The following is a 15,057-nucleotide window of genomic DNA, read 5'->3' as shown; positions in this document are numbered from 1 at the left end:
GTAGACGCCGTGCCACGTGCATCTCGTCACTTCCGGTTTGGGGGGAAACCTTTAAATACTGCCCATTTGACAAGTGACAAGACACTCTGACAAAGCGCTATAGCAGAGCGAAACGTGTCATTGTACCTACCTGCCACCTTCCAATGTTGTCACCCAACCAATAAAGTCACTTTTTAACTAATGATCTGCTCCGCTTTTTTCTCCATGTCTGGGTAACTGAAGGATAGGTAGCACAAAAAGTAGCTTGACCAGGTTAGCATGCAAGTAGCCGTTGTTCTTAAACTGGATTTTGGGTGTTGTAACCTTTTACTTCATAGTATGGCAAAAGACAATGGCACACCAGTCGGGTTGGTGACGTATGTCCTGATGGTGTGGCAGAACACCGAAACGTTGATTTTTTCAGTTAAATGAGATTTTAATTCCAACACAACTGGTGTGTCCTTGTCTTGGCATATTGTACAGTACTTGGCAATTGCAGTAATTGCTTTGGATGAGTAGTAAGTCGTGCATACAGAGTTCATCCCTCTCAATACTTCTACAGATTTAACTTTTTATTTCAACTGTTTCATCTCAAGATGGAAAGGATTGAAATGTGCCAATAAAATACTTTATTCTTTTTGGCCTTTCCCTTTTAAACCGGTAAATAAAATAAAAAAAAGAGTCTCTGCCAACTAATTAGTTTTTATAGAATGGAATACTACAAAAAAATGTAACATTGGTCAAGCAGTGAAGTCTAGTAACATGCTCAGAATAGTTGTAATGCAAACGCTGCCAAGTGATTTGAGATCTGGAAACTTTTAGAGCTTGAAAAGAGGAGAAACAAAAGGAGCCTGAAAAAATAGATGCTGTGTCAGTTCTACTGCTAACAGGACAGAGATTAATGTGCACAGGTATGGAAATTTTGCATGCCACTTAGTTAACATGTCTGATTAACCAAAGTAAAAAAAAAGTGGGAATCATCATCATCATCATCATCATCATCATCATCATCATCATCATCATCATCACACAGAATGGACCCAAATAATGTGTTGTTTTACACCCCAAAAAACAACACAATACTGTTCTTTGCTTAACAGGTTTTTTATAAATAATGAAATTCCTCATTATCTGGCACTTTCCTTTTCCTATACAAGTAAATAATTTTCTATTTGTGTCTTTTTTTATACAATGCCCCTTTCAGTTAGGCCATGCATGGATTCTGCTCGCTGTCCTATTAAAACAGTGCAGACTTCATTTGCAGGATATTAAAATAAAAAAATGTAAATAAATAAAAATGATAAAATAAAAAAGTTGACTTACTGGTGCAGACTGAGCTTTGGATGCTGGGGCGGCTGGGAGCTCCTCGGACTCTGGTTGGTTCCAGTGTCTTGCATTATATACAGCTTTTGTAGGCGACTGAAAAGACAGAATGGCATGCACAGTCATTGATGCACCTATGTTTATATCTATACAAGAGCTGATGGTCAAAAAAACAAAACTATTACTTAACCCGGCAAACACGAGTTGACTGATACAGGATTATTGCCGATCAAAACTGTACAATCTATACCAGGGGTGGCCAACTCCAATCCTCAATGGGCAGCCAATAGGTCCGGTTTTCAGGCTATCCCTGCTTCATCATAAGTGGCTCCATTATGATAATCTGAACTGTTGGTGACCCTTGAGGACTGGAGATGGCCCTCCCTGATCTATACGAATTGCTTAAACCAGACAACTGAGGCGGTTAGGTGACCATTTTTAAACCAAATACCTTGCCTCATGTTATGTTATTTCTGGGTTTGGGTCACCTTATTGTGTAATTTATGCATTTGTCTGCAAGCATTTCTTGCACATAAAACTTGTGCATAGCCATGTCTGACTAACGACATCCTCTATATGTTCATACAGATGGTTATCCCAAAACAAACTTGAGACAGGTGAACAAACGTGTAAAAAAAAAAAAAAGTATTAATTTCTAGCAATGCAATATGGTTTTAAAATGACTATTATACGGTGAGTGTGCACACGTTTAGACGTCCAACTATTTTACTGCCAAGGGGCATGCAATACATCGCTGTACAGCCGCTCCGACAGCAAAATCGTTACATAGTTATATAGCAGATGAGGTTGAAAAAGGACACATGCCCTGTTAAATTTAGATTACATACTCATCCTATATTTATTTACAGCATTTGATCCAGAGGAAGGCAAACAAAAATAAACAAAATCTGATTTATCCCTAGATCAACATCCTTCCTATATTTACTTATTTGGTATATGCCTTCATACCTTTCATTTCTAAAAGGAGATCCAACTGTTTATTACAGATCTCTATTGTATATGTCAGTCTCCATGGGTAATGAAGTCCACATTGTAACTGCCCTTACTGTAACGAACCCTTTCCTTTGTTGCTGGTGGAAACTCCTTTCCTCCAACCTAAAGGGATGGCCAGGTGTTTTTACAGTTCTTGGGATGAAGTTTTCTTGAAAGTTCCTTATATTGACCATGAAGATATTTGTAAATGGTTATATCCCTCTTAGTCACCTCTTTTCTAGTCTAAACAAATTCATTTTAGCTAGCCTTTGCTCACAAGTCAGACCTTTCACCCCCTATTCATTTCGTGTCTTTGTAATTTCTCCTGTTTCACAGCCTTTTTTTTGAATGGAGTGATGCCCAAAACTGTACTTCATATTCTCTCAAACTGTACTTTCTTCCTCAAACTCGCTTGGACATAACACCAGAATTGCACCAAAGGGGGCATCCAAAGACAGTCTCCCCAATATGCCATCACTGCTCCTGTCCACTAAACTAGCGTGAACAAGGTTATCATGAGGAAATGAGAACTTCAAAAGACCTGGAGTTAGTCAGTCCCTCTCCCCTGTGAGGGGGGTCTCTTTACAGTGCTGCTGAATTCACTCTTCCTCAAACTCTCTTGGACAACCCCAGTGGCAGCCAAAGGGTGTTTGCCAGTTGCTGATGTTACAGCTACTCAGTTATTGGTAAAATATTTTATCCCCCCGTACCTTATGTTTCCCTTCCTTATAGATTGTAAGCTCCTTGGAGCAGGGACCTCTTTACCTGCTGTAACAATGTATGTTAATGTTTGTTATTTTACCAGTTTCAGACTCTGACCCTATTTTACTGCGCTACGGAATACGTTGGTGTGTTATAAATGATAATATTTGAAGGTTAATCTAAGGATTTATACAGTGGCATAATTACGCTTGCTTCCCTTACATCCATACCCCGTTTTATGCAAGATGAGATCTTATTTGCTTTCGGAGCTACTGCCCAACATTGAGCACCATCGATAAGCTTCTTGTCTACAAGCACTCCTAAATCCTTCTCCAACAAGGATTGACCTAGTTTTGTTCCATTTAGTTTGTAATTAGCCTGATTATTCTTGCTTCTCAAATGCACACCTTCAATTTCTCTGTATGAAACTGCCATTTACTTGCCCAAGTTTCAAGTTTGTCCATGTCTAGAGAAATTACTTCCTGCTCGGATTTTGCTACTTATCTTAATTTTGTGTCAAAGATGGAGACTGAGCGCTCTACGCCAATCTCAAGGTCATTATTAAACTAGTTCCAACTTTAGCCTAACATTAAAAGGTTCAATTTATGGACAACTCTTTGCCATCTATCCTTCAATCATTTTTCGACAGGTGCAAAGTTTTATTTTACCCAAGCCAATTTCCTTTATTTTATACACTAACCTTGTGTGTGTAACTGTATTTAAATGCCGTTGCAAAATTTAAGTAGACCCAAATCAACTGCATTGCCCTGGCCTAAATTCCTACATAACCCATTAAAGAAGCTTATACGCTGAGTTTTGTACGACCTATCCCTCATAAATCCATGTGGCCTATTACTAATAATTTTATCATCCAATAGGTATCCCTGAATATTCTGCCTTAACCCTTTGGGTGCCAGTGGGACCATAAGGTTAGTGCGCCACAGTCCATCCGGCAATCACGTAACCGCTCTGCCATCACATTCCGTCCACCATCAGTTCAGATGGCGTTCAATGCAATTTCCCTTAAAAATTAGTTTTTTTGGGAACAGAGTTTCTTCGTCATGAGGCACCTGGATGCCAAAACCCATTAACATAGTAACTACATCCTAGGGTACTCAAAGGGTTCATAAACCTTCAACTGGCTATTTCTACTATTGATGTCAGGCTTCCAGGTCCAATTCCCCGGTTGTGATCCAGCTCACTTTTTAAAAAAATAGGCACCACGTCTGCTTTTTGACAGTCTTGTGGTACTGAGCTTGTGGAAATGGAGTCCTTGAATATTAAATATAACGGTTTGGCTATTACTGAACTTCGCTACTTAAGAACCCTTGGGAGCATGCCATCGAGGCCAGGTGCTTTATTTACTTTAATTTTATCAAGCCACCTTTGTACTTCTTCCTCTGTTAATGAAATGTTAGTTAATATTGAGGTTGCGGTTTCCTCCTGATGCAATATATTTGCAACCAACTCCTCCTTAGTAAATAGCAAAGCAAATAAATTGTTTAATATCTCTTCCGTATCTCCAATAATTTGCCAATCCATCTCACATTGAACGCGTTCTACATTTTCTTTTCTAGCTTTTTGTTATTATTGTACTTTATAGGGTTGATCTTGCTTTCTATTGCAATCCTTTTTTCATTTAACATTTTTGCTAATCTGATTGCCCTTTTGAAACGTTGTTACGTTCCTTAGAATTCCGATATGATGCCTGCCTATTCTTTCCATTTCTCTCCCTACTTGTTTATTTAGCCACATTGGTTAATTTGTTTCTTTTATAATTTAACAACATAAAGGTAATCTCTTATCAACTGCTTATCTAAAAATGTTTTAAAGTACCCATTTTTCTTCCATATATTTTCCTGCAAGAACTTAATTCCAATTAATTCCATGTAGATTCTTACTTTGTTTACTTAGATCTCCCTTCCTAAAATGTAAAGTCTGTTGATCCCATATTTGTGTTTTGATAATTTACGTTAAATAAGACCATGTTATGATCACTGTTTCACAAATGTCTACTAATATACCCTATTTCCTCAATTGTAAGACGCACCCTTGATTTAATAAAAAAAAAATTGGGGAAAAAAATCCCACTATATTCAATGTGCAGAATTTTTTTTTGTATATTTTAACTAGCATGGTCACATGACACTTCAATAACCAATGGGGAGAGAGAGGCAGACAGAATGGGGAGCGACAGAAAATGGAGGGAAAGGGGGAGAGAATGGGAGGGGGGAAGAGAATGGGAGGGAAGCAGGGAAGGGGGGGGGGAATGAAGGGATGGGGGCACACACAGACCAGAGAGAGACAGATATGGCAGGGGCAGTGGCAGTGTGGGGGGGATTTTTCTTAACCCTTTTGCTGTCAGAGAGAGAGAGACACAGAGAGAGAGAGAGAGAGAGAGAGAGAGAGAGAGAGAGAGAGAGAGAGACACAGAGAGACACAGAGAGAGAGAGAGAGAGAGAGAGAGAGAGAGAGAGAGAGAGAGAGAGAGAGAGAGAGAGACAGACACAGAGAGAGAGAGAGAGAGAGAGAGAGAGAGACAGAGACAGACACACAGAGAGAGAGAGAGAGTCACACACAGAGAGAGAGAGAGAGTCACACACAGAGAGAGAGAGAGACACACACAGAGCGAGAGAGAGAGAGACACACAGAGCGAGAGAGAGAGAGAGAGAGACAGAGAGAGAGACAGAGAGAGAGACAGAGAGAGAGACAGAGAGAGAGACAGACAGAGAGAGACAGAGAGAGACAGAGAGAGACAGAGAGAGACAGAGAGAGACACAAACACATCCGGAGAGACACAGCTACCTCTGCACCTCCTGCATTTCACACGGGGATTCAGGAACTGTGGGGGGGGGCTTCTGGGCAATGTTGATGTGCCCTGACAGACATCTCCGATCTCTCTGCACCTCATGGGAAGGGAAGGGGAAGGGAGTGATCGCAGCCACGTGCTGTTCATGCACACTGTGAATATCCCAGCCGGCATCTGCAGCAGCGCCCCCTAGCTGATTTTTTTTTAAATACATTGATTCTAAAACGCAGACCTATATCAGCCATGTGAAAATAGGGGAAAAAGTGCGTCTTAGAATCGAAGAAATACGGTATGTCATTACATAGACATTGTTTGATATTACAAAGTACAGTAATGCCACTCTCCCGCTTGTTTCCTCAGTAATTTGGGTCAGCAATTGTCTTTTAGCACACCCAGAAACCGGTTTCCTTTAGTTGTACTGCTGATATCCTGATAATTAAACCCATAACCACCCATTAATTCATCCAATAATCACCCATTATTAAAACATGACCTAATTTGCTGCTCTCTCCATTTGCAAAATTAGTTTGGCTTCCTCAAATCTCGGATATTTGGTGATTTATAGAATATCCCTAGAAACCTTTTTTTATCCAGAAAATCTTAAAATCTTCATCAATCCCTTCATACACATTCCTCATCATAGGTTTTACATCTTGCTTAACATATAAACATGCTCCACCACCTTTTCAATCCCTATGAAAGAGAATAACACTGCATTCAAGTTTAAAATCTCTTTTGAACAACTTCCTTTTCCTTCCAGAGCACAGAAGATCCCTCTCCTTTAAGGTGCAATACAACCATAACTGTGAAGATAGCACCTCCCAGAGAAGTACTCCCGTTGTTCTAAAAGCCAAACTCCTCCTTAGGCCGCACATATAGTAGCGGTGAGGGCGCGCACCGGCAAAACTAATACATACAAGTTCGTCGCAGGTGCGACCACGACCGCGATGCACAGTGCAGCGACAGAGCGACCAAAATCGCTGCAGTCACGGGATTTTGTGATTTACAGCTTCCAATTTCCCCCTTGCTGACGTCACCACCCTTGCTGTCAGCGAAATCGCACTACTAAAGTGCAACATTCGCTATAGCAACAGCAACGTCAGCGGTCGTGAGCATGTCGCCGCTACTATAAGCACAGCCGTAGTACACCATTTTCATAGCCAGGCATTAACCTCCAAACACAAACTTCCTCCCCGGGTGGCACATGGCACTAGTAGTGATCCTGAAAATACTACATTGGAGGGCCTAGCCTTACGCTTTTGGCATAGATACCTGGAATAATCTTTCCTCAACTTTGTCATTGGTGCCAACATGTACCAAGACCACTGAGTCTTTGTAAGATATTCCCTACAATCTGTCAACCCGATTCAAAAGTACCAAATCAGAGCACTGGGGAGACAACAAAATGTTCTGTTTATGCAGTCACTGCAACAGACTGCCCTATCTACAGTCCTAAGAATGGAGTCCACTTACTACAACAACCAGTAAAGCCCGAGTATCCAGAGTCCCCTCTTTGCTGGATACACTATCCCCCTGGCTACCAGAGAAATCATCTTCTCCAGCCTTGCCATCCCTGCACTGACACCCCCAATATTTTGACTCTGTCAAATCTATTGGAATGGAACTGGTCAGCTGCCTCTTTAACCTGATGTCAACCAGCTATCTCTTCCTGGTCCTCAGTCACAACCCCACCCTCTCCCCCAATAGACCCAACCAGGGCCTGTTCAGCAAGCAATTAACTCCTTTCAAGATTATCAAAGTCCCTCTATGATGCAAGTTGCTTCTTCAGATCAGCAATCTGAGACTCCAAAGTGACCACCTGCTCACATTTCCAGAGATGCTCCCAGGAACGGCTGCTCCAAGAGAACATACAGTACGTGGCAAGATGTTCACTGAGCTGCATTCTCAACCATGCCCATTATTGCAACTATGCAGTATTAAGTGCTAATATTAAGAGAACTACAGTAAATAAGGTTTGAAATAAGATGGTTTGTTTTAACTCCTGATTATAACTTCACACTTAATCAAACTGCACTTGAACCAAAGTGCAACTTTAGTCACAGCTGTCCTTGCACTGACTCAGAACCATGACTGATTAATCTCCGAACAATTGAGAACATTACGAATATGGATACGTACCCTGTCTATTTCACGTTACATTCACTCTGCAACGCATCTTCATTTTAAAGAGAGTTTGATGCATGCTATGATACCTTTTGATGTAACACAATTTTTTAGTTTATTTTACATAGTCTTTTTTTCCAGAAGGCTTGAGTACAACTAAACATGAATGTTTCTTTTTATTAAATCCAAAGTAATCTGCCTGAAATTTTAAATAAAACACCCATTAAAAAGATTAGCTGGAAAAACCATACAAAGAAATACAATAACCAATATTTCTACAGCGTTAATTATCCTCCTAATTAACTAAAGTCCATGGCATTATTGCATGGGTTAATCTTCATCCTCTAAGATCCTACAAGCAGAAGCTTTCAAAAGCGGTCATTACCCCAGAGACCTGATGAACAAGAATCTGCTACTCAAGGATATAAGACACCCAAGCTACACTAGTCTCAGCAAGTCATGCTACGGTTGGAAAAAAAAAACACAATCAATTGATTTATTGCGATCAGGGCCGCCAACAGAAATCATGGGGCCCAGGACAAACATTTTGAGCAGCCCCCCCCCCCCCCTCGTGTCAGCGGTATTGCCCGCCGCCACCATTTTAACACCTCACGAGTCCCCTCTCTTCCCCCCCACCCCACCCCCTATGCATTTCTCTCCCTTCCGTCTCACCCTCCCAACTCGCATGAATTGCTCTCCCCTTCATCTCACTCTTACTCGCCTCTTTTCCTCACTCACCCCCTCTCTCCCTCCGTCAAGTCAATTACCCCACGCTCACTCATTCCCTCCCCCTCACAATTCCCCCACAAGATATACCATATACAGTACCAAAAAACTTCCCACCCCCCAAATATATACAGCCTCCACCACCCCCCAAATATATACAGCCTCCCCCACCCCCCCAAATATATACAGCCTCCCCATCCCCCCAATGCATACAAAAAAAAACCACCTACCCAATACATATAAAAATTACCACAACCCATATAAAAATACCCCCAAGCCCCCAAATACATATACAAATACTAATGAAATAAAAGCTTTATTTGAGTGAGCTCCTCTGTCCGTTGACGTGTATACACCCCCCTCCTTTTACCTTTGTTCACATATAAACAAGTCTTCATTCTAATAACTAGCAAATGTAAAGTTACCCAGAAGCCAGATTTCCTAAAATATGCTAAAGAAATGGCAAAGACCGTTCTCTCATTGTTTTGATTGGAAGGAAATGATCGCAGTACTTTTTACACACGACAGACTATCACCTTGGCATCACTTTAAATAAAAATGCAGTAAAGTGAGGACAATCACTGACCTTTTCCCTTGTCTTAGCTAATAGAATTTTAGAAGTAGCTTATCTTTCATGGCAGAACCATCAGTTTAACAACTGAATTCCATTAGTAATAGTGAATCCAAGAGTCTGTGCCTAGGGAACTGCCTTTCATATCACTGGCCTCCCAGTGATTATTTAATATGTTAAAAAACAGGGGCGGTAAATAGAAAATTGTAATAGAAGTAATGGATAGCAACGCGAGTATTTTCGTAATAATCTTGTAAGCGATTGGAAATAAACCGATGGGCCATTTTCCTTTCTTGTGAGGATACCTATGGCATTGCTCCATTGTTCTAGTATTTTCCTCTTTTCAAGCAGCACGTAAAGAGTTTTGCAAAAGATTATTTTTTGTTTCTTCCCCAGGTGCTACTAAAATTGTAGTTATAATTTCATCTTCCCAGGAGGCTTCACATTCTTCGTGGATTTTATTGCCTTTGCCACGTCTTCTGGAAAGACGCATGGTACATTGTTGCTAATTTCTTCCCGCTCTTCCTGTCCTGGATTATGCCCTGGTGTTATCTGTATTCTCATCCAATTTCATGTACAAGTCCTCAGCTCTATAAGTGCAGTCTTGTACCGTTGATCCATGATCTTGGTTGAGTGCAATAATTTTCACATATACACCTATATCAATAGTATATATGTATATCCTATCACACACAGGATGTTTATTGAAAAAGATTTAGCACTTCGAAGATCATTGGGAAGATCTTCACCCAGCAGTGGATAAACCATGGCGGAGGATGGTCTCAATATTTACTGTACTATACTGCGGAGCGTGTCACAATTTTACTCACCATAAATTACTGTGTGTACCAGGTGTGTGGTCACTGCCAGTTTTACACTGCAAAGTCCCAAAGTGACCCAAATGGCTGTAACAGCTGACTGTGCACTTATTTAACCCAGACAGCTATAAAAGTAGTGTAAAGCTTAAAGGGATCCATATTAAAATGTCTAAAAAGCAACTAGTGACAGTGCTCACTGTAGAGATGGGCAAATTTGCAAGCTAAATCCAACACTGGAACAACCTACCTTGAGACTCTCACATCTAACACCAGCTTAAGTTCTTTCAAAACTAAGGCTGTCTCACATTTTAATCTGGTCTGTAACTGTAACATACGCCTATAATATACATCTTCTTTAACTGTGCATGCAATGTATTGTATATAATGTATACCCTGTTCATTTATTTAACTGTATTTGTAACCATGTATTATTTGTCATATTAACTATGCCCAGGACATACTTGAAAACGGGAGGTAACTCTCAATGTATTACTTCCTGGTAAAACATTTTATAAATAAAAATTAAAAAAAATAAATAAACACGGATTGGCCAGTTTCTTTAAGCCGTCGATTAGTTTTAAAAAGGAAGCCAGTTCTCTTTCCTATTACTGAGAAACTGCACGACGATTTGGAATCCGAACCTGCAAGCTGAATACCAACATGACAAATGGAATTAGAATAAATGGGAGTAGGTATATAGTGTTGAATTCGACGTCGGATTCGACACAAATGCATTCCACAGCCCATATTTAAGTTAAATCCGAAGTCTGGATCTTTCAAATTCGAGTCCCATGGTCAGATTTGAAAGAATCTGAGCGGGCTAAAGTTGCTGAAATCAGACTTCAGGTGAAAACCCCAAGAAGAAATCCATCTCTACTCATTTGCATGTCATTACCCAGAATCCCTAGCTGCAGTGGAAGCAATGTATGTTGAGTGACTATGGATAAAAAAAGGTGTTTTTGGACCTGCCCAAGACATGTGAATGTGCTCAAACGTTTTATATTTGTTTATTTATTTTTAAGATGAGGATGGACAAACATATTGCAGCATAATACATGTGATCCATAATATTAACCCATGTGCTGCCAGGCAGTTCTGCAATGCATTACAGAGCAGTTAAAATACAAGTTTAACTCATTCGTATCACGTCATTTAAAGCAGCAGAAAAGATGTGCTTTTTTTTTTTTTTAAACAGGTGGGAAGCAGGGGGTCTCGGGTGCTGAACCGCGTTAATTTCAGCACCAGGATCCCCTGCTTCCAGAGATACACATCTCCATAGGAGGTGCAGGTAGCAGCTGCGCAGATTTATAGCTCCCGGTCACCCGAGCCAGTAGGAAGCTGCAAGGGATAACTTTGCGGCTTCCTATTGGCCCGTGTCCCTCGGTAGCTTTAAATCCGCCATTGACCGAATTAAGTATTTGGGGAATCAGAGGGTACCTGGAGCTGAAATTAACGCGGATCAGCTCCAGATACCCCGTTTTAAACCTATAACGCTTAAAATAATAACGAGCAGGATTGCTGATTTAACCGTTTAGTTAATGCATATTGTAGTAAAAACATAAAATATCCCCCACTGCTGAATTTTGCTTGGTGGGACCTCCAATGACTTCTTGGGGAATGTCTGGTTTCCATTCAACCCAGCTAATTTTTTTTTATAGGTATAGGTCTAAAAGAGTAAATATCCTATTCATCTAAAGGGGCGGGGGGGTGGCTGGGGTTCAGAGAAACACACTTTTGCAGATCAAGACAACCTCTCAGGACACAAGAACCGAAATGTGTTAAGACAAAAGCTTACTGATAGTAAAAGCAAAAATAAAGCTTACCCGTTTTGGTCCACTGAAAATCTTTCGGGTGCCATCTTTGCTTTTTTCTCCTTGTTTGCTGAAAGGCTTTTTAAAGACTTCAGGTACAGCATATAGGTCCTCTAAAAATTCTACGATCCCAAAAGAACATATACTGTATAATCAAGGTTTTGCAAAGAAAACATACATTGTAGCTGCAATACAGACCTTCTGACATAAGGATTCATGTTAAATGTACTACTACGCAATAAAAATTGTGCAAGTCCTTCAAATGCTGGAATTGCTAGCACTGCTAGCCTTGAATGCAGCTGCACTGGAATACTTGGTGTGTATGTTTCTTCCTTCCATCCTACACCTCTTCCTAACTCTCCTCCTGCCTTCCTTGACTTTTTTTCCACTGTCTCAGAGGAGGATGTGTCACTGTTGATCGCCTCTTCTCCCTCTACCACTTGCCCTCTTGACCCCATTCCCTCCCATCTCCTAAAACCTCTTGCTCCTACTATAATCCCTACGCTCACACACATTTTTAACGCCTCCCTCTGCTCTGGAACCTTTCCATCCTCCTTCAAACATGCAACAGTCATACCATTACTCAAAAACAGCAAGCTTGACCCTACCTGTCTTTCTAACTATCGACCTGTCTCCCTCCTCCTGCCTTTTGACTCTATAAACTCCTTGAACGTCTTGTATTCTCTCGCTTGCTCCATTTTCTCAACACCTATTCTGTCCTAGACCCTCTACAATCTGGCTTCCGCACTGCTCACTCCACGGAAACAGCCCTCACTAAAATAACTGACGACCTCCATGCTGCCAAAGACAGAGGTCATTACACTCTGCTCATATTACTTGACCTCTCTGCAGCATTTGACACCGTGGACCACCCTCTTCTCCTTCACATTCTCCATACTCTTGGTATTCGGAACAAAGCTCCATCCTGGATCTCATCCTACCTCTCCCATCGTACTTTGTGTCTCTTATGCTAACACCTCCTCCTCCTCTATTGATCTCTCTGTGGGGGTACCCGAGGGCTCTGTCCTGGGACCTCTTCTCTTTTCTCTGTACACACTCTCTCTAAGTGACCTAATAACATCTTTTGGGTTTAATTATCACCTCTATGCTGACGACACACAAATATACTTTTCAACACACTACCTTACACCTGCTGTGCAAACCAAAGTTTCTGAATGTCTCTCTGCTATATCATCCTGGATGGCCCTCCGCCGCCTTAAACTCAACATGGCTAAAACAGGGCTCCTCATACTTCCTCCCAAACCTGGCCCTACTACCTCCTTCCACATTACTGTTGGAACTACGATCATTCACCCAGTAGCCCAAGCACGCTGCCTAGGGGTCACACTCGACTCCCCTCTCACATTCACCCCTCACATTCAAAACATTTCTAAAACCTGTCGCTTTTTCCTCCGCAATAAAACAAAGATACACCCTTTCCTCTGTTGCTCGACTGCTAAAACTCTGACTCAGGCCCTCATTCTCTCCCATCTTGATTACTGTAACCTCCTGCTGTTCGGCCTTCCTGCCTCTCACCTGTCTCCCCTACAATCTATCCTAAACGCTGCTGCCAGAATCACTCTACTCTTTCCTAGATCTGCCTCAGCATCTCCCCTCATGAAATCCCTCTCCTGCCTTCCGATCAAATCCCGCATCTCACACTCCATTCTTCTCATCACTTTTAAAGCTTTACACTCTTCTGCCCCTCCTTACATCTCAGCCCTAATTTCTCGTTATGCACCATCCAGACTCTTGCGTTCTTCTCAAGGATGTCTTCTTTCTATCCCTTTTGTATCTAAAGCCCTCTCCCGCCTTAAACCCTTTTCACTGACAGCCCCACACCTCTGGAATGCCCTTCCCCTCAGTACCGGACTAGCACCCTCTCTATCCACCTTTAAGACCCAACTTAAGACACTTGCTTAAAGAAGCATATGAATAGCACTGTGGATATTCTGAACACATATTACATAAAGCTTGGCCCCCTGCAGACGCACTTACCAGAACTCCCTCCTACTGTCTCTGTACGTTCTCCCTACCTACCAATTAGACTGTAAGCTCCTCGGGGCAGGGACTCCTCTTCCTTAATGTTACTTTTATGTCTAAAGCACTTATTCCCATGCTCTGTTATTTATATGATTACCACATGTATTACTACTGTGAAACGCTATGTACATTAATGGCGCTATATAAAGACATACAATGACATACAATAAAATACAGTATGTGTGTGTATGTGTGTGCGTGCTTGCGCGTATGCATGTGAGTGTGTGGGTGCGTATGTGCGTTCTTAAACAACTGATAGAGGGTCAGAAATTGGTACATGGTTCGTTTTTTGCAGCAATATGACATATGCATACAGGCATGCACATGAGCAGATAATACCAAATTACATATTCACACGCTATTCACAACTCTGATACCTGGCTACATCGAACTACTGCCAAAAAATATTGTACATTTTTATGACCTAAAAACAGGCTTGCCAAATTATACATAGGCAAGTTAAGACTGACTAACCTAGAATAGGTGACAAAAATACATGCATTAAGGATTGTAGAATAGCTGGCAAGTTGGGCTAGTATATGGGGTTATTGTTTGCACATATTGATGTTACTGTGTTTTATTTGTAAGGAGTTTATGTTGCATGTTAACCCCTTTGGTGCCTCAAGGCATTTCTTTAATTGATTGTAATCTCATGCATCAAATGGGTTAAATCATTTTCTGCCGTAGATTTTTGGAAGAAATTCCATTAAATAACTATGGTACAAAAGTGTTATCTCCCACCACTCCACAATTGCAGAACGAGCGCTCAATAATGCTGATTTCTATGTGTTTTGCGCATTTTTTTTTGCTAGGACTGTTCAACTAAATTTGCGTGCATGTAAATGAGATTAATATCACTGCCCAAAATACTACTTAGTGAATATAGTAGTAATTCTTAATATAGCCACAATCCTACTTAAAGCTGCAGTTCAAGCAATAGCTTACATGTGTGTGTGTTTTTTTTTTTTGTTAAGAAATCTGTTCTGTACTATGAGAAAATATTTGGAGCATTTATACAAAAAAATGTTTTTTTTGTTTCTATAGAAACCATTTACAAAGTCATGTCCCCTTTCTATTCTTAAACAGGCTCTGGCACACCCCTTTTTGAGCCCTGCCCTCTATCAGTGCACCATGATCTTCCACACAACACTTTGCATA

At 41.0% G+C, this 15,057-nt stretch overlaps 1 protein-coding gene across 2 annotated transcripts in view; it reads right to left on the bottom strand.

The window, feature by feature from the left end:
- The window catches only part of WAPL (WAPL cohesin release factor), a 64,391-nt gene that overhangs the window by 20,662 nt on the left and 28,672 nt on the right, over positions 1–15,057 (bottom strand). For both annotated transcript variants that reach the window (XM_075610564.1, XM_075610563.1), the window contains 2 exons: positions 11,869–11,978; positions 1,303–1,398 (listed from right to left, as the gene is read on the bottom strand). In XM_075610564.1, coding sequence (XP_075466679.1) covers positions 1,303–1,398; positions 11,869–11,978 — 206 coding nt within the window. The remainder of the gene's footprint in view (positions 1–1,302; positions 1,399–11,868; positions 11,979–15,057) is intronic.

The sequence above is a fragment of the Ascaphus truei genome, chromosome 8, assembly GCF_040206685.1.
Source record: "Ascaphus truei isolate aAscTru1 chromosome 8, aAscTru1.hap1, whole genome shotgun sequence".
NCBI classification, from domain to species: Eukaryota; Metazoa; Chordata; class Amphibia; order Anura; family Ascaphidae; genus Ascaphus; species Ascaphus truei.
Note: the sequence above shows the minus strand (reverse complement) of the source record. Positions and strands in the feature narration are given on the sequence as shown.